We start from the raw sequence: 22,758 nt of genomic DNA, 5'->3' as shown, positions 1-22,758 counted from the left end.
TGTTGGCTGAGTTGAAACTTGGTTCTCATTTGCATAAACTGGCGAATTGTGGATGTCAATCAGACACCGTGACATCAAGTCAGCCTGCTAATACTGGGGCAGTATAGGGAGAGGAGAGAGAGCACGGGGTGACAAACTGAGAGGGAGGAGCCTAGGATTGCTACAGCCACAGTGTGTTTGTGGAACCAAGAGGAACACTCCTGCTGCCCCTCACTGCACACAAATTAAAACCATTAAAAAAGCTGTTCCTTACTTTAAGCAGTGTCTGTATGGACTGCTGATTGGCGCTTAATACCTGGAACAATTGGGAGGTCCATGTGCTGGGCGAGCTCTCAGCTCTTTTGTGGATCAATTTCAATCAGACTTCTACAGCCAGCATTAGGACCCCAGTTTGTATATGTAAGGTGCCGACTGGAACACAGGAACAGCAGGAGGTAATTTGGTCTCCCAAACCTGTTCCGCCAGTCAATCAGAGGACCGCTGATCTGCGACTGAAACTTCCATATACCCGACTTTGCCCCACAACCCTTAATACCTTTGGCTAACAAAAATCTATCAATCTCAATTTTAAAATTAACAACTGATGATCAATTGTCATTTGCAGAAGAACGTTCCAAATTTCTACCATCCTTTGCTTGAAGGAGTTTTCCTCATTTCACTCCTGAAAGGTCTGACTCCATTTTTTAGGTTATGCCCCTAGTCCTAGACTCTGGAACTAGCAGAAATAGTTTTTTTCTATTCTAACTTATCTGTCCTCCTTAATATCCTGAATACCCGTGACCAAATGACCCCTTAACCGCCTAAATTCCAGGGAATGCAATTATAGCTTGTTTAATCCCTTCTCATAGCTTAGCCCTGGGAATCCAGGTATCAGAATAGTAAACCTACACTGCACTCCTCCCAAGCGCCATATATCCTTCCTAAGATGTGGTGCTCAGAAACGTTTGCGGTACTCCAGGTATAGTCTAACCAGGCCTGTTTCAGGAGGGTCCTCTGCATCTGTGGAAATCTTCAACTTCCAATCTGGCAGCATTTCTGGTTGAAGAAGATGACAATACAAAATTGCTCCCTTCCCAATATTGGTATAATGCCCCAAAAATGGGTGTGATGATGTTAAATTTCTTCTGCAGCATGTTTTTCCAAAATTAATTCGATTTAAAAATGTAGTTCAATTTGGAAGCAAATAGAAAGTCTATAGTTACTGAAACTGTGCTTTTTTGCAATAAAATTGCTGAAACTTTGGCACAGAGAGGCAGATGGATTGTCGTTATTCACCTTCATATAATTTAATTTTAAAAAGTACAATCAAGTTCAATATTGAAAGCAAACAAAATCTCTTTTGGGGAAAACAGATGGGAAAGGAGAGTTAGAGTGAGGGCCTTTAACCCCTCATCATGTGCTCTTTGGAGAGTCAGTGGGGCATAAACATTGGCATAGACATTTTGGAACAAGTGAGCTGTTTTTGTGCTATCAAATTGTATTCAATTCTATGCAAGGAGGGGTGAGGGTTGCAATGGGAGTACGGAGGGAGGAATGGGAGGAGAGCTGCTGAGAGCCAAATTTTCTCTGCAACTCACTAGTTCACTTAATGCACAGCATTAACATAAGAACAAAGAAAGAATATTTGCTGTTGTGTATTTTCTAGGTTTCCCTTTGCACTTTTCATTTTGTCATCACTCTTTTAGCATGTTTTTTACATTTTCTTAAATCTATTCAGTGAGCCTCTTCCCCCCTCTCTCTACAATATTTGGACCCGAACTACTTCCCCTTTTTAACTTTTAAAGGGATAGTGAGATAAAGAGAAGAGAGAAAACCAAGATAGATGTCACAGGTAATGTATCATCCACTGCTCGATATAATACAAAGATGAGGATCAAGATATACAGACATAATTTAAACAGCAAGGCAGCTGTTCTTCCCCCGAGCAGCCTTCCCTCTGATTTTTTAGCTGGGGTAAGGTGTCCGGGACCACGGTGCCCCTTAAAATCCAGCCTCATAGGTCCACAGTTACCTTTTCGTTGCCAGGCACGTTACATTTACTCTGTCATGTCTCAAATTATTTTTCCACTCTATCCCAAAATATTCAGTCCACATCTTAAAATCATATAATCTGTCCTTACTTTGATATTTCCAGATTGTTACAAAGGTGAGGTTTTATAACAGGGTTATGTTTTGAACTGTCTCTTTAATTTAAGGTAAAATGGAGTTCTGAAGCGGATCATGTGATCTGCTATGAGTTCTACCCTGTGTGACTTGGTTATCATGGGGACCAAGGTGCCCAGGTCAGGTGCTATTGAAATACACGTGGCAGGTTTAGCACCTGAAAACAAAGGCGGAAACAGATCTTGTTATTGCAGATTTTCTGCCTCAGAGGCATTCAACAGGAACAGAGGGAGACAGAAGGGGGAAGAGGAGACAGCAAAGCAGCAGCCGTTGCGAGCAGCAGGGTAAAGCTGTTCTCTGCTAGCTACCAGGCAGAATGCCAGTGAATGCCTGAACTCTGGGTAAAGGGAAAGAACCAGCAGAGATTAAAGGTCACTGGAAGGTTTGCACTGGTGAGGCCAGGAGAAGGAATCACCAGAATGAGCTTTGTTGTCAGCAGTCAGTTCAGGAATTCTCATAAGTCTGAGGAAATCAGTTTTTTGATAGACACTGGACATTATAACTCGGCAAAATGGAGAGAAGTGAACCCACTGGAAGCTGCGAGTGTCTTTGGACTATTTACTTAAGAGACCGCAATTCTGTGGAAAACATGATGTAAAGCTTATATGTGGCATGGAGTTACTGGTTGCATTACGGCATTAATAAGACATTAATACCTGTTCTGTAGTTTAGAGAATAAGTTGTCTACACAGCGATATTTAGTCGTTGTTGCTTTTAGTTTGTTACAGTAAAAGCCTTAAAACTTGAAATGTTGTAGTGCAATTCCTTTAAGTTGCTCACTGAGAATCCAAATATCCTTTGAAAAGTGATTGCTGTCTTTGGGGTCATAACAATATAAATTCCTATGTTCATGTATCTCATGGACATAGCCTATGCAAATTTGCTACTCTTTGATTAGACCCTCCTGTCAATGGCGGTATTGTTACACTTTGGGATGTGTACTACTGATAGGTTCCTCTGCGTTGACCAACTGAATTAGTAAATTTATTGAACAGGTATCGAACAGGTTCTCTAGGGAGACAGTAGATGCAGAGCAAATTGGATAGGTTTTGTTCGGAAAAAAAAATATAGAGCATAAAAATAATTTGAGACATGACAGAGTAAATGTAACATGCCTGGGAACAAAAAGTTAACTGTGGACCTATGATGCTGGATTTTAAGGGGCACCATGGTCCTGGACACCCGACCCCAGCTAAAAAATCAGAGGGAAGGCTGCCTGGGGGAAGAACAGCTGCCTTGCTGCCATCTAATGGTCAGTTGGCTGTTTTTAGACTGGAAGAGCGGGATTTCTGCCCCTCAGGGAGAGGAAGTCCCAGCTCAGAGAGCTGCCTGCCAATCAGATGGCCAGAAGCTCTGTGGTCTCAGCAGTACCAGGAAGGAATGGTGGCCACTGCTGGGACTACAGGTGGTCACCAATGGAGATCATCGCTGTTTCTTCAATAAAGGCATACCACATGACATCTACCCTCTACCTATCTGCGGCGGAATCCACTTCAGAATAAAACCGCTTGTGGCAGCCCAAGACATTCCTGGCTGATCCTCTTCCAGCCCAGAGCTCCGACTATTGCTCAACAACTCAAACAGCTCCAGCTATCTCTTGATCCTAAGCTCACCACAGTAACTCTAAAATATCTGTTTTCCCCTTTAGTCTCTGGTTTCATTGTTCTCACACCTCTTTGAAACTCAAACCCTTCCAAATATAAAATCCCCCATGTCTCTATCTTGTCCTGGCTTTTGGGTCAATAAAATATAATATCCCCACCATTATTTATGGAACTCCTGCAAGATACAAACATGTTCCATGGTTCCTCTGACTCCCCTTTGATATTCAAACAAACTCTCAACTTACCTAAAAAATACAATTGTTAGATCAAACCTGTTTACTTGTATCTGAAACTTAACATCACTTTTCTTTTCATGTTTTAAACCCCCCCATACAACCTGACTCCTATTACCCTCTTGCCCAGCTTAATTAAAACACACATAGACACCCAATCTTCTTCACAGAATAACACAATATTCCCCAAAAATATTTTAAAATAACATCCATTCTCACATCTCCCTCCTTAGCAAAAAAAATGAACCATCACAATTCCAAAAAGATGGTTTCACTTTTCAACCCATTTCTTATTCCTTGCCACATTTAACTATACAAACAAAACTATTACATTGTAGTGTAGAGGCATTAACCATGAAAATATATACATAAGTCTTTTGTAAAAATGGAGTTCATTCTAGTCCACTCTCCATTTGCCAACGCCAGACATCTTTTGAATTTCAAGCTCTTGACAACGCATCTGCAATCAAATTTTCTTATCCAGCCACATGTATAATTTGTAAATTGAATGCTTGCAATAATAAACTCCACTAAAACAGTCTTGTATTTCTATCCCAAAACTTTTCCAGAAACTTCAAAGGATTGTGGTCTATAACTGTCTCTGAAGAATTGTTTGCAACATACACTTCAAAATGCTGAAAGCTAACACCAAACTTAAAGTCTCTTCCTCTATAGTTGAGTATTTCTTCTGGTGTACATTCAACTTCCATGAAAAATATCCCACCAGCTTCTCAATTCCTAGTTCATTTTTTTGTAGCAATACGGCACCCACACCAACATCACTGGCATCAATAGCCAATTTAAACTGCTTTGTATAACCAGGTGCTGATAGAACAGGTGTAGTTTCAAGCTGTCAAATGCATTCCAATACTCCTGCGTCCATTGGAATTTTCTGTTCTTTTTTAATAATCCAGTCAGCGGAGTTAACAAATTGCTGAAGCTTGGCACAAATTTCCAATAAAATCCGCTCACGCCTAAAAATCTCAAGTCTCCCATTTCACTGCAGGCACTGGGAATTCCACAATAGCTTTTACTTTTGCATCTCGTGGGGCCACTTGACCATGACCAACAGCATAGCCTAAATATGTAACTTGCACTTTTGAAAATTCGCTATTAGCCAAATTCACAACCAAATTGGCTTCCTACAGTCGATCGAATAGTTCCTTTAAATGGTGTAAATGCTCCTCCCACGTTTGAATGAATATTATTAAGTCATCAACATACACAGCACAATTGTTCAATCCCTCAGTCACTTTGCTTGTTAGTCTCTGAAACGTTGCTGGTGCAGTTTTCATACCAAAGGACATTACTTTGCATTGATATAGACCATCCGGCGTCAAGAATGCTGATATCTTTTTTGCCCTTTCCGACAAAGGTACTTGCCAATATCCTTGCAGCAAGTCAATCTTTGTGATAAACATTGGCTATCCCGCTTTCTCAATACAATCCTCCAGTCGTGAAATAGAATATGAATCTGCTTCTGTTAATTGCATTCACTTTTCGGTAGTCAATAAATAAGGCGGAATCATCCCAGATTTGCACTAAGTGCAGTAGCGGGCGGGCTGGCTGCAATGGCGGGTTGTCACGCCGTATCATCCTAATGCATTCCCAGGAAACTCACTGTTTCAATGGCGGACGGGCGGGCTCTCATTTGCTCATCCATCATCACCTCACCGCTTCATCGCGCTGGCCACTGTATTTAAAGTCCAGCTACGTGCACACACATCTCAGTGCTTCCAGACTTCAACTACTGCAGGGAAGATGTCCACGAAAGGCAAGGAGATTGCAACCACCAGGTTTAGCGACACATCACTAGAACGCCTATTGGATGCTGTGGAGGCACACTGCAATGTCCTCTACCCCCACTCTGGCTGCAGGATGGGAAGCAGTGTGACCAACCAGGCTTGGGAGGTGGTGGCAGTGGTGGTAAGCGCCAATGTCCTGCAAAAGACGACAGCCACCCAGTGCCACAACAGGATGAGTGGTCTCATCCGTTCCGCCAGGGTAACTCACTCTTCTCATCACTCTCAACTCACACACTCACAAACCCATCACACATCCACAGGGATCTCACGCCTCAAGGGACAACACCAATAACTCTCTCACGCACCCTCACATCTCCATTAGGCTCTTATCCTCTCAAGCTCCCATCCTCATTCCTGTTTTCGCCACACAAACATTCCACGCAGTGCCATGCGTCCTGCTCACAATCTCTCCATCTGTTTTCATGCAGGAGAAGCCTGATCACACAGGCTAGAAGAGATCCCAAACCAGGGGTGGAGTGGCCCACATTAGGCCTTGTAGGATCGAAATCCCCTCCAACTGGAAAATTGATTGGAACTATAAATTTCAAAAACACAAGCTGCAGTTAACAGTACAGGGCTGGGTAGCAAGGGGTTAATTCAGACATTTAGTGAAAACACAGTGACTCAGGAAAAGGGTTTCGACATTGACTAACGTGATCAAGAAGCCTGATTACTCAATACAACGGCACAAAGGACATATCATCAATGCAATACACTCAAGAAATTACTCAACCACCACAGACAACATTACTGGAATTCAAACCCTCATTAACTTTGGAGCCAGGCGCTGTTTCTGTGCCACCTCAAACAGCAGGAGAATTGCTCATACAATGAGAACAGGTAATATTCATCTAGATACATCTTCCATGGAAAACCCTGTATTGTTTCAACCAGCAGGAGCTGATGACATTTGTCTGGACTTTGCGTGGAATCAACTAAATGGATATTGGAACAACAGGAAATATGTTTTGACATGTCTGGGTTAAATTATTTTAAAAACAGAGCAGTCCTGAGCATCTGGGCTGCTGTTGGAAGAAGGGTCGAGTTTGGTCACCTTGACTCAGGCCTACAGTCAATGCCGGACAGACCAGCCGTGTTCGGGATTGAAAGTTTCAGCCAAATCATAGTGATACTGGTCTGAGGATTTTGTGAAGGTTTGGGGTGAAAACTTGGTGTTTTTATTTTGCTGGTACCTTGTAACTTGTTTCAGCCATACCTGGTGATATTGGTCTGAGGGCACTTTCTTAAGGTTTCAGGACAGGACATGCTGCTTTGCTGATGTTTTTGTAAGTTTTAATGGAGCTGTGATGACTTTGTGTCGGGTACTGGAAATAGGTTGTTTTAAATTTTGGGTTTTGTACTGTGGGGTTGTGGGTGATTCAATAAAGTAATTGTGAAATATCAGAAGAAACTTATCTCATTGGGCATTCTGTTCAAGCCATACACTCGTGAACCTGGTGTCACGAACCTGAGTGTGGGGAGGGTCTCTGAGGGAAAAGGGGAACCCCTACAGCGCCTCACTCACTTTGAGGAGCCATCGTGCTGACTGCTAAGGATGTGGACCCTGCCTGCGGCAATGGTGAGTGTTGGCGGCAAACAGCCACCTGAGGACCCTGAACCATATCATCCCTCCCTCAATGCAACTGTGAGTGCTCTCTCTCCGGCTTTCGACTCCGCTGCCCTGCACTATTTACCTCTACTTTGGTTCACAGGGAGCTCCACCAAGGGACCAATACCCTCAGCCAGCCAGTCCCTCAGCTCCATCCACGGTCTCACCTTCAGCCAAGAGGACTCCTCCTCCAGTGAAGAGGTGGAAATAAGCAGCCTGGAAGACCCATCACTGCAGGGGGAGCAGCCGACCCACCAGTGATTCTGGAGGGAAAAGTGTGTGTGTGTGTGTGGCAGGGCCTTTCGGAGCCTCATGCATACACTTTCCCACACATGTCGATCCTTCACATATCATATTCACCTCAATGTCCTGAGCATTTTCAATGCTGCCTGTTGGGGTTCACTTTCAGTTGTCCTTAGAGCTGACCTGCATCTCCACCCAGCCAATGATCACACTCCCATGCAGCACCTGATCTCGCCCACCACGACTCATTTCACTTTCGATTTGATCAGCATGGCCTGGTTTCACTGCATTGTGTCCTCCCCCATCTTTTCCCATCCCCCAGTCAGCCATTCCTCCACCCCATCACAGTTGACCCCCGCGCACCCCACCACCCCTGGCATCACCTTCCACCTCCCCTCAGATATCCAACAGCCCCAACCCTTGTCCTTCGGGGATGTCCAGGTGAACGTGCACGTTCCCTTCCTTCCCGAAAATCCCACTCCTATCCACATTTACCTCCTCGACCTCCTCTGTCCCAACCCCAGGGTCTGTGTCTGCCTCCGGGTCCCTACCAACCACCCTCACCGTCCCTTCTATCACCACCAAACAGTCGCCCTCCGACCCTACCGCCTCACTCTGCCCTCAGTCATTCTCACCCTTCCTCCATACCATACCCACCCTCAGTTCTCTCCCCAGGAGGCAGACATGGACCTATCCGACCCCACCCGTGCACGCTCAACTGCACATCCCCCCTCCTCACCTCTTCCCCCATCCACACCCCTTCCCCCCATGTAACCCCTTACCCCCACCCCCCAAGTCCTCCAATCACCCGGACTCCTCTCCACATGCTTTGCCCCTCCCCCTTCCTGACCTCTTCCTCCAGCCTCACTTCCTCCTCCACCTTTACTCCGTCCCCTGTCCATACTCCTTCCCTTGCACCTTCCACCTCCCTTACACCTACCTCCCCAGTTGCCATATTCTCCCCCATTACCCCCTCCTGCCCCTGTTCTCCCTCCCCCCCAACCTTCATTCCTCCCCTCCCAACCTCACCCCATCCCGACACCTTCATTCCTCACTCTTCCAACCTCACCGCCCCCACCCTAAGACCTCTTCCTCTCCCAACTGCTCCTAGCCCTTCTTCTCCCACCCTCCCGACCATTACCCATCAGCGGTAACTTTCGTGCCTTTCTGTGCAGCAGAGCCATGTCCATGAGAATCCACCTAGCATGTCATGGACATTCCTCCAATGTGTCATTGTTGTCGGGCTCCAGCATCTTCTGCTCCTCAGATGTCCGTGATGTGAGCAAGGCTCTAGCGGTAAGTCCCAACTTCTGCACGACACACCTGTCAAGAAGTGTTCTACACCAGCGTGCTTTGCCGCCAGTGTGGACAGATGATCCAATGGTGGCGGGAGAGGGGGGGCAGCGGAGGACTCTGGCCAGCGGGCCTAACAATGATATGCTGATGCATTGCAACAAGGTTCCTGACGTCCGATGGCGTAGAACCATCGGCGGGCTGAGGGGGCAATCGCAAAACTGGTTTCACGCCATTGTGAAACTGATCGCGCCATATTGTCCGCCCATGCTACCAAACATGCTTGACGCCAGCAGGCATGGACAATCCTGGCCATAGTCTTTGTGATTCATCTGGTTTTGGCACCATTTCAATGGATGAACTCCAATTACTGTGACTGGGCTGTATGATGTCATTTTGAAGCATAAATTCAATTTCGTGCCACACTTGAACTAATTATACTGGGTTTAATCTATATGGGTTTTGCCTTATTGACTCTGAATTCCCCACATCAACATCATGTACAGCTAAATCTGTTTCCCCTAGTTTCTTTCCACAAATTGCTTTGTTTGACTGTAATAGCTCTTTCAAATCACTCTGACACTTTTTTGGAAGGTAATACAATATTAAATCTAGATTTTTAAGCGCTTCCTCATTGTCCAATTTAATCAGAAGAAGATCAATCTCAGAATCCTTGGGCTGAAATTAACATACCGTAGGTGGGCGCGTGCCCAACCCAATCAGGTGTAAAATCGTGCGAGAAGACATCGGACAAGCGTCCCGACATCATCGCGCACTTGCGCAATATTTCGCTTGGCGGGTGCACGCAAAGTCAGAAGCATGCCTGCCAAAAATTAAGAGGGCAATTAAGCCAATTAACAGCGCAATCGTCTCCCATCCAACCTCACGGTTGGCAGACAGGCGAATCGGCCAGGCAGACTGCATTTTTCATCAAACCTCATCCAAGGGCGGGATGAAATTTCCGTTATGAAATGAGGTAGAAATAAATAGCTGTGGGCAGCATTTTTTATCAGCTATATTTTCAGGCGATTGATTGTGATGCATGGACATTCTTTCTCAGCTTTTAAAACCTTTGATGATTTTCAGGCCTGCAGCTCCCTGAGGCAGCTGCCTGCCCTCAGGGAGCTTTCTCGCAGCGCTCGCCCGCACCCGCGGTGAGGTCATTGCCCGCCCTCTTCCCACCCCCACCCCGGCATTTCAGTGCGTTTCACGCTGGCTGGCCATTAATTTGGCTCTCTGCTTCCGGACCGCTCCTGGGTCTGCTGAACGGGAGCACCGACCAAAGGTAAAATTCAGGCCCTTAATTTCTACCCCTATTTCCTTACTTACTACTACCACCTCCTGTTTATTCTCTCTGTCAACGTATTTTTTTGAGCATATTTACATGGCACGCTCACTGACTCTTCCTTCTATCTGGGGTATTTACTATGTAGTTTAGCTCACTCAGTCTCTTTTCGATCTGGTAAGGTCCACTAAACCTTGCCTTCAATGGTTCGCCTGACGCTGGTAACAATACTAACACATTTTCCTCAGCCCTTATGTCTGCCTTTGCCTTCATTACTTGTTGAGATATCTTTAAATGTTTTCTAGCTAGTTCCCACGTCTTACGGGATCTCTCTCTGAATTTTATCACATAATCCAGGAGAGTTGTTTCAAAACTTTGACTCACTAATTTCTCCTGAATCAGTTTGAGTGGGCCCCTCACTTCATGACCATAAATTAACTTGAAAGGACTGAACCCTATTGACTCATAAGGGGCGTCCCTAATAGCAAACAACAAGAATGGAATTCCTCAATCCCAACCATGTGAGTCTTGACTATTTGTTCTAATCATAGTCTTTAAATTCTGATGCCACCTTTCTAAGGCACCTTGTGATTCAGGATGATAGACTGATGACCTAAACTGCTTTATTCCTAGGCTGTTCATTACTTCTTTAAACAACTGTGACATGAAATTCGACCCCTGATCTGACTGTATTTCTTTTGATAATCGTATCTTGTAAAGAATTTGGTTAATTCCGCTACAATCACTTTTGCTGTAATTTTCCTTAAAGGTTGTTTCTGGAAACCTTGTGGACACATCCATGATTGTCAGTAAGTACTGATTCCCTCGTCTTAGGGAGGGGTTCTACACAATCAATTCGGACTCTGTTAAAAGGTTCCTCAAACGCTGGAATTGGAATTAAAGGTACAGGCTTAATCACTGCCTGAGGTTTTCCTATTACCTGACATGTTTGACAGAATTTGACTACATCTTTATGTAGTCTAGACCAATAGAAAAGTTTTTGTATCTTAGCTTCCTAATTCTCAAATGTCCAGCCATTGCAATTTCATGAGCCACTCTCAAAATCTCATTGCGGTACTCAGACAGTATCACTACTTGATGTGCTATCACCCACTTTACATCTCCGGAACATGAGGCTATCCCCATTTCCTCATTAATACATTATTCTTAATGTAATAGCACACTAGAATGTATTCTGTTTCAGAATAAGCTGTCTGATATAATTGCTTCAAACCCCAATCCTTCTGCTGCAATTCCACTAACGTCACTGAACTAAACACCTCAACCTCATCCTCTTAAATCTTCTCCTTGTGGGTAATCTTTTCAAAGATTGATCCCGCCAACTGAATTTCAGTATCCTCCCCCTGTCTTTTAGATTCTTCCTCTTCCTGTTTAAACTTGTGCATATGTGATCTCATCATCACACAATCTGGAAACAATCCAGGATGCTATTTCCGTAAATTCTCTGTTGATTGCATCTCAACAGGCTTCTTAGATACAATAGGCTTAGTCAATACCTGTGATCCAGCTATATCATTCCCTAGAATAAATTGAACCCCTGCAATGGGCAATTTACTACTATCCCAACAATCACCTCTCCTGTTTTCAAATCACTTCTTAAATTTACCTTACACAATGAAATAGGTTTGACTTTGCCATGGATTGCCTTAATATTTTGTCCTGCAACAACGCTTCTGGACAACAGATAGCACTATATAACATTAAGGACTGGCTAGCCCCAGTATTCCTTAAAATGTTGACATCCTTTCCTGCTCTTCCCTCTACACATGGATATATTTTCCCTTCACATATAAAACCTTTAAACATCTCAGCAACTTGCCCTTCAGAACTCCCTTGGGTAAGTTGTGAACATTCCCACTTCTCTAGCTACTGCTGATTCTTCCTGCTCCACCTGTACAAAACCCATTGGTTTTCCATGTCTCTGGATCTCAGAGCCCATAGCACTCTTACTTCCAGAGCTTTTCTAAGTTTCCCGTTTAACCTCCAAAAACTCCATCTCGTGTGTCCAGCCTTATAACTATGGTAACATATCAGTTTCCTCCCTTCAACTCTACTTTCCACCTTTCCATTTTTAATAGACTGGTATCCTTCAACTTGATCCTTATTACTGGCATTTTTACCATCACTGGGTTTTCTAAGTCTCCAACTTCCCTGCTGATTTCCATATGTCCCTTTTCCTACACTTAACTGTTTGTGTGAAAGATCATATGTATCAGCTAAAACAGCAGCTTCCCTAATCGTTTTGCTTTGTCTTTCATCTAAATATGTATCAATGTTTACTGGAATGCTATTTCTGAATTCTTCCATAATCATAACCTCTCTTACATTTTCAAAAGTCTTATCCCTCCTTTCTTCCTTCATTCTAATTTTCATTTTAGACAAATCATACTGTCTGACTTCTTTCTCTCTCTGAAGCTCTCTATCTCTTTCCCTCCCTCTTTCCTCAATTGCTAGCTTCTCTCTCTCTGAAGTGCAAGTTCAAGCTTTTGCATTTCTATCTCTTGCAATCTTTGCTTTTCCTTTTCTTGCTCCCCTTTTTCCCATTGAAGCATTTTGATTTCTATTTCTTTTAAACTGTCTTTTTTTTCCCCGTTCTATCATGTCTTTTTCTTTCTCCTTTCTTTCTAACTCAAGTTTTTTTTTTCATTTCCCTTTCTTTTTCCCTTTCTTCCAACTCAAATTTTTGTGTTTCTCCATCTCTTTCTATATCAAGCTGCTTCATTTGCAACTGAAGTCTTACTGCCTCCAGCTGTGACCCACTAGTTTCAGGTATCCCTTCCTCCAACTTTAAATGCTGGGTAAGTACTTCAACCATATCAGCCTTACAAAATTCTGCTTTTATCTCTACTTGCACTTCATTTTCTAATTCTTTCGACTGGGTTTTAGTCAGAGATTTCAAATACTCCACAGTTACATTTTCCACTCCCAGAAAAGTTGTAGCAAGTAACAAAGCCATTTTGCACTCTAATCATTTTAAAACCTCTCAACACAAAACTCCCAAGTTCAGCATTATTCTTGTACATGTATCTCTTGGATTCACAAACCCCAAATCGATTAAGGAATTTTAATAATCCCGCAAAGAGCCCCCAAATTTGTTATGATGTCAATTGCTGGGCAAACCAAATCCCAGAGGGAAACTTGGCTTACGGGCCATACCCTTTTTTTTGTATTCTGAAACCGAGAAGAGGATATAAAGATCTGAGCAGTAAGAGGTCCAGAACTCTTTTGGGATTTTAAAAATTATAAGTAAAAGTTTTATTCACAAGAATAAAAGAAAACTTAAGCAAACAAAATTACAACTGCACAATTAACATTAGTCTTACAAACCATTCCCCAAAAAAACTCTCTTAGTCAGACCCACAAGTAAACACCTCCAGGCAACATTCCCTTAAAGATAAGGTTTAACTATGAAAGCCAGTGGTATTACACAAGGCAACTGCTGTAGATTCAATAAAGGTACGCCACATGACATCTACCCTCTTCCACTCTGTGGTGGAATCAACTTCAGAATAAAATTGCTTGTGGCAGCCCAAGACTTTTCTGGCTTGATTGGGTGGTTGATTCAAACTGCATCCTCTCCCAGCCCAGTGCTCCAGCTATAGCTCAACAGCTCAAACAGCTACAGCTATCTTTCTATCCTAAGCTCTCCACAGTAAACTCTAAAATATTTTTTTCTCCTTTGATCTCAAGTTCCATTGTTCTCACACCTCTTTGAAACTCAAATCATTCCAAATATAAAATCCTTCATGTCGCTATCTTCTCATTGCTTTAGGGTCAATAAAACATAACATCTCCATTACTATTTACCTATGGAACTCCTGCAAAATGCAAACATGTTCCATGGCACCTCTGACACCCCTTTGATAATCAAACAAACTCTCAACTTATTTAAAAATGGAAATATTAGATCTAACCCATTTACTTGTACCTCTATCATTTTCATGTTTTGAACCCCCCACCCCCTCCAGACAACCGGGCTCCTATTACCTTCTTGCCCAGCTTAATTAAATCACACACAGACACCCAGCCTTCTTTACAGAATTACACAATATTACCCCAAAATATTTTTTAAAATAACATCAATTCTCACAACATTAAGTTGGGGGGGGGGGATTTTGCCAGGGCTGAGCTGGCAGACCCTGATGAAGAGTGTGATGGGGGTGGGGCCAGGTAGAGGGTAAATGGGAAGTGTGACCTTGAGGGCGGGGCGGGGTGTGTCTCTGATGGGCACAGGGGACCTGCAAAGGAGGTTCCCCCTGCTTGCTCAACACTGGCCTACATAACTATAACTGCTGGGCTTCCCACCCGGAGTGGTAAGATGTCATCGGGGGCAGGATGGGGCCCTTGACTGGCTGTTAACTGGCCAATTAAATGTCTCAATAGGCCCCAAGTTTGAGCGGACTCCCTGACGCCTCCACGACCCTCCCCATAAGATTTCATACAGATCGAGGGTGGGTGGTGAGGCAGCTGTAAGGCCATGTGTTGGATTTTACAACCACCAGGCCTTCAAACCCACTGCCAGAGGAGAATAAAATCCAGACCATGGTTCCCAAAGCTTCTCACTTTGGAGGTTTTCTCACTTCATATCTGGGTCTGTTGTAAACCAACTGAAAGAGACTGATTGCCATATTTTGTCAACAACTTCATTATTGTTGTATCATGTGAAGGTCAACTAGAGATAACACAGCCCGATTTGTTTAACAGTTCCTGTGCTTCTGTTTCTCTGCTTCCAAAATTAAGGTAAGCTTTCCTTTTTAACCATAAATAACCAATAAGGGCAGACTGTATAATTTTAAAATGGGAATGGAATTAGGTCTGTTCACCCATTTCAACTGAAGATTACGATTAATCTGGACCCTGGGCAAAGTCAAGGACTGCCGACAGGCACAGCAACCCCATAAAAATAGACTGAACCTGTTTCCAAAGGGCTTTCTTCAGAGTTAAAATAGTGCTGGCAAGGAGCAAAGTTGCCACTAATTAATGAGCGATGTTTCCAATCGCAATATTTTACATTGATTCCCATTATTCAGAGCCAACCTATCCCTGGATGAGTCCTAGAAGGACGCTCGAGTCCATACCTTCATTAAGGCGAAGGCCAATCCTTTCTTGAGTGGCTCGTTTTCGTGATCCAGTTGGTATTTCACATAAGACTCCAACCCGTCAGACTCATAGATGGCCCGTTCATCAGCCATGTTAAAGAGTGTCCTGGAGGACACTGCGATGGTGATGGCTTGGTGAGGTTTGTCCTGAAAACAAGAAACTGGGTTACATTTTCCTCTCCACACTCACTCAAAGTTGTATTTTCTCTTGAGTTATACACAGGTATAAAAGTTACTCTTCCCCCCACCTCATGCTGTACTTGGACTTGAGTTTTCTCCCGATCCGTTGACTTGGTCGTTGCATTTGCTCCTCGGGTCTTCTTGGTTGATGAGGATCTTTCTGGAATGGGGACGGAGCAAATGTCCGTGTTGTCAAGTGAGTAGAGGCCGGTGTCGCTCATCGTAACTGGTTCCCTTCGTTGCCTCCCAAGTCAACAACTGAGGCACTGCAGTTGTAGTGAAGATGGGCCGGAGGAGGGTCGGAGGGGGTAATGTCGGAAACACTGTCAGGGCTGAGTCTTTAGGCTGTTCCCCCACCCAACCCCTCCAACAAGTTACACAGGGCAGCGTCACAAACACTTGACCCTGTCGCAAGAAAAGGCAGTGCACACGTCTGTACTCTGTGTCACTGGGAAGAGTATAAGGGCTGTGTGATAGGCATCACTGTCACACTCAGCTGGGGTCTGGCTGCCTGCCTACTATAAGCGTTGTAGCGCTTACACCGGCAGTGTCAAATACATTTTCTATTTAATGGGAAAGGGGGGTCAAAACCACAGATAAATGAATAAAAATAAAAAAAAATAAGCGGATAAAAAAAAAATGAATGTAACTCAGTCTTCCGCACCCATGGGAGAGATGCAGAGGAAGATGAGAAAATTACAGGAGCTGAAAATCGGGATATGGGGAGAAACTTGCAAGGGATATCAAGATCATTCGTAATAATTATGTTAGAAGGACAATGGTTGTCTGGGGTAATGGAGACTCTTTTAAAAACAGGGATAAAATTTCAAATTAAAATAAAGAAATGACTTGAGATTGTGATGAACTATTTTCAGTCTTCACAATAGAGGAAAAGGATGGATTACATAGACTAGTCCTCCATTCCTTGGACTGTAGAAAGATGGAGGTGATTCTATTTTAGAGTTTCAGGATTTACATAGAGTAAATAGGGAGTATTGTTTTACAGTTGGCAAAAGAGTCTAGGATGAAAGGGCATGACCTTAAACTCCCAGCTAAGGCATTCAGAGAAAAAATAGCAACACCACGCAAAAAGCGGTAGAAGTTTGGAATTCTCTCCCACAAAATATAGTAGATGTTAGTTCCATTAATAATGTTAAACCTTGAGATCAATAGATTTTTGCTAGCCAATGGATATGAAACCGGACAGGAGGCATGTCTGCATGAATCCTTATCCTCCAAACAGGGAATACAGGACCAGGACAACATCCTGTGTAGGATTACATGATTGAAATTATGGTTGGTTGAACCATGGACTGAGACAATAACAGAGGTTGATATTAATTAGACCAGTTTATTGGCAGTCATTCATCAATATAAACAAATAAAAGTGATGCTTACAGCTGCAGACCATGGTCCAGAACACAGTGATCAAATCATTGTGCTCGGAACCTGAGTAACTATCTTGGTATGTTTTTCTCCAATTCTTCGTGTTGATGGTTGATATTTCTCAGTGTTTAGCTATTCCATTCTCTTCCCTATTTTTTAGCATCTTTCTTTTATATTTGCCATTGGATTGTTGTGTCTTGCCATACATGAATCATTCTTCTGGTGCTATACAGTTATCAGTTGTTGATTGATTCAAATTAACACAATCCCATTGTCACTGAACTTCAGCTGATCCTGAGCAAGTCCATCATGCTGTAGTCCAACTATTCTGGGCTGATCACTGAGAGGCTTGCACTTCCTTAAGAACGCTATCAGAGGTGTGTTGCTTCCTGCAACAATCTTCAACATACTGCATTTCCTGTTACAGTCTGGAAGGATCCAAAGGAATAGAAGCAGAGGGCTGCGGTGACTTTAACTGTAATGGTGCTATGAGTACTATCACACATCCTGCAGTTCATTCTTGCATTTAGCAGGAGACTATAGCTGTGTTTGCTACACTTTAATCACTTTCCTCATGGACAACTGGAAACAGCATAATAGGGTTCTGGTTTCCAAGGCCAGAGTGTTATTAACTGCGTCAACTTCAGACAAGCCTGCAGCTTTCATGAATCATAAAGAAGTCCACTACATTAATATGCAGCTATGATGTGACCACCAAAAGCACACCTCGCAAGTTCATGTCTGTTTCCTTGCCATTTGCGATGACTCTGTTTATCTTATGGTAATCCGCTATCCCTCCCTCTCTTTGCCTGGAGGAGGATCTGTGTTGCAATCAGATCCACTGGCCAATTTCTACTGCCAGAATATATTTGGTTGCTTCCTCCAATACAACCTACATAATTTTCTTCTGGTGCGCAAATGGCCACAGTTTCTTTTGGAGGAAATCCAATTTTCCTATACATTTCTGATCCTGTATCATTTTTGTACACAAAAAGCAGGACAAATCCAACCTGGCCATTTACCGCCGCATCAGTCTACTCTCCATCATCAGTAATGGAAGGGGTCATCAACAGTGCTATCAAGTGGCACTTGCTTAGCAATAACCTGCTCACTGATGCCCAGTTTGGGTTCTGCCACAGCCACTCAGCTCCTGATCTCATTACAGCCTTGATTAAAACACGGGCCAAAGAACTGAACCCCCAAGGTGAGGTGAGAGCGACTGCCCATGACATCAAGGCAGCATTTGACCGAGTGTGGCATCAAGGAGCCCTAGCAAAACTGGAGTCATTGGGAATTAGGGTGAAAACTCCGCTGGTTGGAGTCATACCTAGCACAAAGGAAAATGGTTGTGGCTGTTGGAAGTCAGTCATCTCAGCTCCAGGACATCACTTCAGGAGTTCCTCAGGGTAGTGTCCTAGACCCAACCCATCTTCAGCTGCTTCATCAATGACCCTTTCATCATAAGGACAGAAGTAGGGATGTTCACTGATGACTGCACAATGTTCAGCACCATTCGTGACTCCTTAGATACTGAAGCAGTCTATGTCCAAATGCAGCAAGACCTGGACAATATCCAGGCTTGGGCTAACAAGTCGCAAGTAACAGGTGCACTACACAAGTGTCAGGCAATGACCATCCCCAACAAGAGAGAGTCCAGCCATCGCCCCTTGATGTTCAATGGCATTACCATCACTGAATCCCCCACTATCAACATCCTGGGGGTTACCATTGACCAGAAACTGAACTGGGCTAGCCATATAAAGACTGTGGCTACAAGAGCAGGTCAGAGGCTAGGAATTGTGCAACAAGTAGCTCACCTCCTGACTCCCCAAAGCTTGTCCACCATCTACAAGGCACAAGTCAGAAGCATGATGGAATACTCCTCACTTGCCTGGATGAATGCAGCTCCCACAACACTGAAGAAGCTTGACACCATCCAGGACAAAGCAGTCCGCTTGATTGGCACCATATCCACAAACATTCAATCCGTCCACCACTGACTCACAGTAGCAGCGGCATGTACCACATACAGGATGCATTGCAGGGATTTACCAAGGCTCCTCAGATGGCACCTTCCAAACCCACAACCACTATCACCTAGAAGGACAAGGGCAGCTGATAGATGGGAACAGCACCACCTGGAAGTTCCCCTCCAAGTCACTCACCATCCTGACTTGGAAATATATTGCCGTTCCTTCACTGTCGCTGGGTCAAAATCCTGGAACTCCGTCCCTAACAGCACTGTGGGTGTAGCTACACCACATGGACTGCAATGGTTCAAGAAGGCAGCTCACCACCACCTTCTCAAGGGCAACTAGGGATAGGCAATAAATGCTGCCCCAGCCAGCGAAGCCCACATCCCGTGAATGAATAATTTAAGAAAAATTCCTCTGGCCTTTTTGTGGGACAGGAATGCCTACTTTGCAAAATGCACATCTACCCCCACTGAGGTCTGGAAACCAGGTTTCCTCCGGCACACCATTTTTGTCTGGTGGCAGAGGGTTTTGGAAGCCCATCATGTCTGAGAGTCCTTGAAGAAAAGCCTGCTGAGGAATCTGGAACGTTCTGAAGGTAAGTGTAAAGTGTTTTCACACCTTCAAATGTCGCTATTAGGCAGTATATCGTGGTATAGATGTGTTTTTAATGCAGTGATTCATCATTAGGGATCTGTCCTTTAAAGGTGATTTGACCCTTCCGTTGACCACCAGTTTGCATTTCTTCATAATAGTTTCCAATGGAGAAAGCACCATAGTGCAGTGAAAAAACATTTTAAAATGTCCTGTCAGCCTGTTCTGTCATATTTTCTATTGAGATTTTAATTGCTCAATTTTTTTAAAAATCTGGTTTTGGTGCTTATAAAAATCTATACTGAAAATTATCTACACTTGAATAAAACCTACACTTGGAAAAAAGCCAACACTTTTGAGGGGGAAAAGCCTACAACTGGAGAAAAAAAAACACTTGGGAGGGAAATACCCTTCACTTGGGGAAAAAAAATAAACACTTGTTCCCTCGCAGCGATTAACAGGCATTGTGCTTTGAAATTGTAATCAGCACCTACTGTTCCTTCATTTCCAGAAAGTAGCCTATTGTTTGGACAGCTGCGGTCATTATCAATGCTTACCTGAGTTTCAAGTGCTAATGGGTTTTAGCACAGTAGCTGTTCCAATAATCTGAGAATAAATGATAATTTCAAGAACTTGTAATAACAAATTGTCCCTTCAGTGTGCTTTCTGGTTTGTTGATACAAGCTAATAGGATTAAGTATTACTTTTTTCACTTGGCAGAAGGCATTTTTTTCATTGATTCAACAATAGAGGCTTTTACTAGTTGGCGAGAGGTCTCTTTTCCTCCAAGGAATGAAAAATATTTTGCATTGATATTGCATGGAATCAGAAGACTCTACATAGTACCTACTGGTTATGGAGGGTACATGGAGCATACAGGTAGCATGGGGTGGAATGGGCAATCTGAGGGGCATGGGTTTGAATGAGGGGGAGTGGGGGGGGGTAAGGGAGGTGATGTTTAAGGGGCCTTTAAAACTGTTGGGAGCTGGGACATTGTGTTGGAAAACCAAACATTCACATGCCTTACACACTCCACATGAGCTAGGTGCTCACTTCCTGGTAATCACTGGGATCGGAGACAGGGTCAACACTTGTCAGGTGAAGGTGCTTGCTCCCCATACTAGTGGCCTGGTCTGCCAGGGCTTTCAGGACTGCAGTAAATTTCAGGATTTTTCTGTTTCTCCATTCTAACATTCAATTTTTTTTCCTTTCAATCCCTTACATTGTTGATGCAAAATAAAAATACCACATTGATTGTGATTTTATGTAAGCCAGATTTATTGAAATTGAACGAAGCACATTTTGAAAGAAACGCCAAAACCAATTGCTGGTAACAAAACAAATATAAACAGAATGCAAAAAGGTAAACCACAATAGTTCAAATGATTTCCATTTAGTCTTATATCATGATCCTATTACATTTGCATCCAAACAATCCTATAAGTGAGTTAAATAATTTTTTGTGAAATGCAGCTAGCTTTTTTTTTTAAAAAAAACAGAATATCCTGCAAATGGCAATTGTAAATGTTGAAATAATCCATGCACAAACTAAAAATGACAGTAATGTTTAACAGCTTTGTATACCTCTTTCGTACTTGATTTAAAATGCAATGTCATTCAGATACAATTTTCTAAATTTCGGTTGCTAGGAGCACCAAGAGTGGAAAATTCCTTCTCGAGCACTAGCAAATAAAAGTCCTTTTCCTTTGTTCCGCCATAGTGAGTAAATAGGAGTTCATACTCCTCCTATTTGATATTTACACCTCCCATTGCAACCATTTCATTGGTCCTTTAAGTGAGATTGCTAATTTAGAAAAAGTTCTGTGTTGGTAACAAAACAAATATAAACAGAATGCAAAAAGGTAAACTACAATAGTCCAAATGATTTCCATTTAGTCTTATATCATGATCCTATTACATTTGCATCCAAACAATCCTATGAGTGAGTTAAATAATTTTTGTGAAATGCAGCTAGCTGTTTTTTTAAACAAACGGAATATCCTGCAAATGGCAACTGTAAATGCTGAAATAATCCATGCACGATCTAAAAATGACAGTAATGTTTAACAGCTTTGTATACCTCTTTCTTACTTGATTTAAAATGCAATGTCATTCAGATACGATTTTCTAAATTTCGGTTGCTAGGAGCACCAAAGAGTGGAAAATTCCTTCTTCAGCACTAGCAAATAAAAGTGCTTTTCCTTTTTCCAACAGAGTCCAGCCATAATTAGAGAAGAGGAGTTCATACTCCTTCTATTTGATATTTACACTTCCCATTGCAACCATCTCATTGGTCCTTTAAGTGAGCTTGCTAATTTAGGAAAAGTTCTGTGTTGCTAGTTTGCATCCAAGCGGGAACTGTGCTGAGGCTTTTCGGACTCATTTCATTCGAGGCTTCACAGGATAAAAAGAGATCGAAGGCTTTCAGCCCATTAAATCTGATCTGGAACAGAATTCAGTCTGAGGCCAAAAGGCAGTACACAAACCTACAGTACCACCTCAATTATTCCCAGACTTTAATAGTCTTTTGGTAGCACAGAACTTGAAAAAAAAAGAGACATGTCTAAGCTTTTCGTCTTGCACTCATCAGTCACCATCAATGGTGCATTCTCCATGGCAATGCCACTTGCCAACCAATCAGCACTCCCTTCACATACAGTATAAATTGTTGTTTTCCCCCTGATATTTGTACTTTTGCAAGTGTCCTGATGAATGCAAGATGAAGCTTAGACATGTCTCTTTTTCCCAGGCTTTCTTTCAATAAGGACATTTCTAATTGCTTTTTGTGAAGAAGTTAAACAAATGCATTAATCAGAAAACCTTTTACAAATAATTTGTATTGGTTTCTCACAATGTAGCAGCTCATGAATTGAAAGTGATGTTCATGGGACTAAAAATGGAGGAACTTCCAACATATTTTGATTCACTGAGCAATCTCAGGCACTGAGTCCAAGTTATTAAAAACCATACCTCAACAAATGTATTAAATAGCATTCATTAAATACATCCATTCTCAAATAAAATCAATTGCACTCTTTGATTTTACAATTCAAAACAAAAATAGGAAATCCTGGAATATCTTCCAAGATTTACTGTACAATTCATGGATACTCTCTTCAGGTTTTATTCTCCCCACCCAAGACTCCGTCCTCCAATTTAACATAACTCCAATGTAGTGTCAAATCTAGTTTAAGCACAATAGTGCTCAACAATGATATTGGAAAACAGAGTCATTAGTTAAAAGGTGGAATTGGAGAAACGTTATTTAAA

At 42.8% G+C, this 22,758-nt stretch overlaps 1 protein-coding gene across 1 annotated transcript in view; it reads right to left on the bottom strand.

Moving 5' to 3' along the window:
* Positions 1-15,756, bottom strand: part of LOC144680430 (cytosolic 5'-nucleotidase 1A-like) — a 114,777-nt gene extending 99,021 nt beyond the window's left edge. The window contains exons 1-2 of the mRNA XM_078541396.1: positions 15,616-15,756; positions 15,335-15,502 (exon numbers count right to left, since the gene is read on the bottom strand). Of these exons, the coding sequence (XP_078397522.1) occupies positions 15,335-15,502; positions 15,616-15,756 (309 nt within the window). The remainder of the gene's footprint in view (positions 1-15,334; positions 15,503-15,615) is intronic.
* Positions 15,757-22,758: the final 7,002 nt, after the last annotated feature.

The sequence above is a fragment of the Cetorhinus maximus genome, chromosome 5 (assembly GCF_964194155.1).
Source record: "Cetorhinus maximus chromosome 5, sCetMax3.hap1.1, whole genome shotgun sequence".
NCBI lineage: Eukaryota > Metazoa > Chordata > Chondrichthyes > Lamniformes > Cetorhinidae > Cetorhinus > Cetorhinus maximus.
The sequence above is the reverse complement of the archived record's forward strand: the minus strand, read 5'-3'. Positions and strand labels throughout refer to the sequence as shown.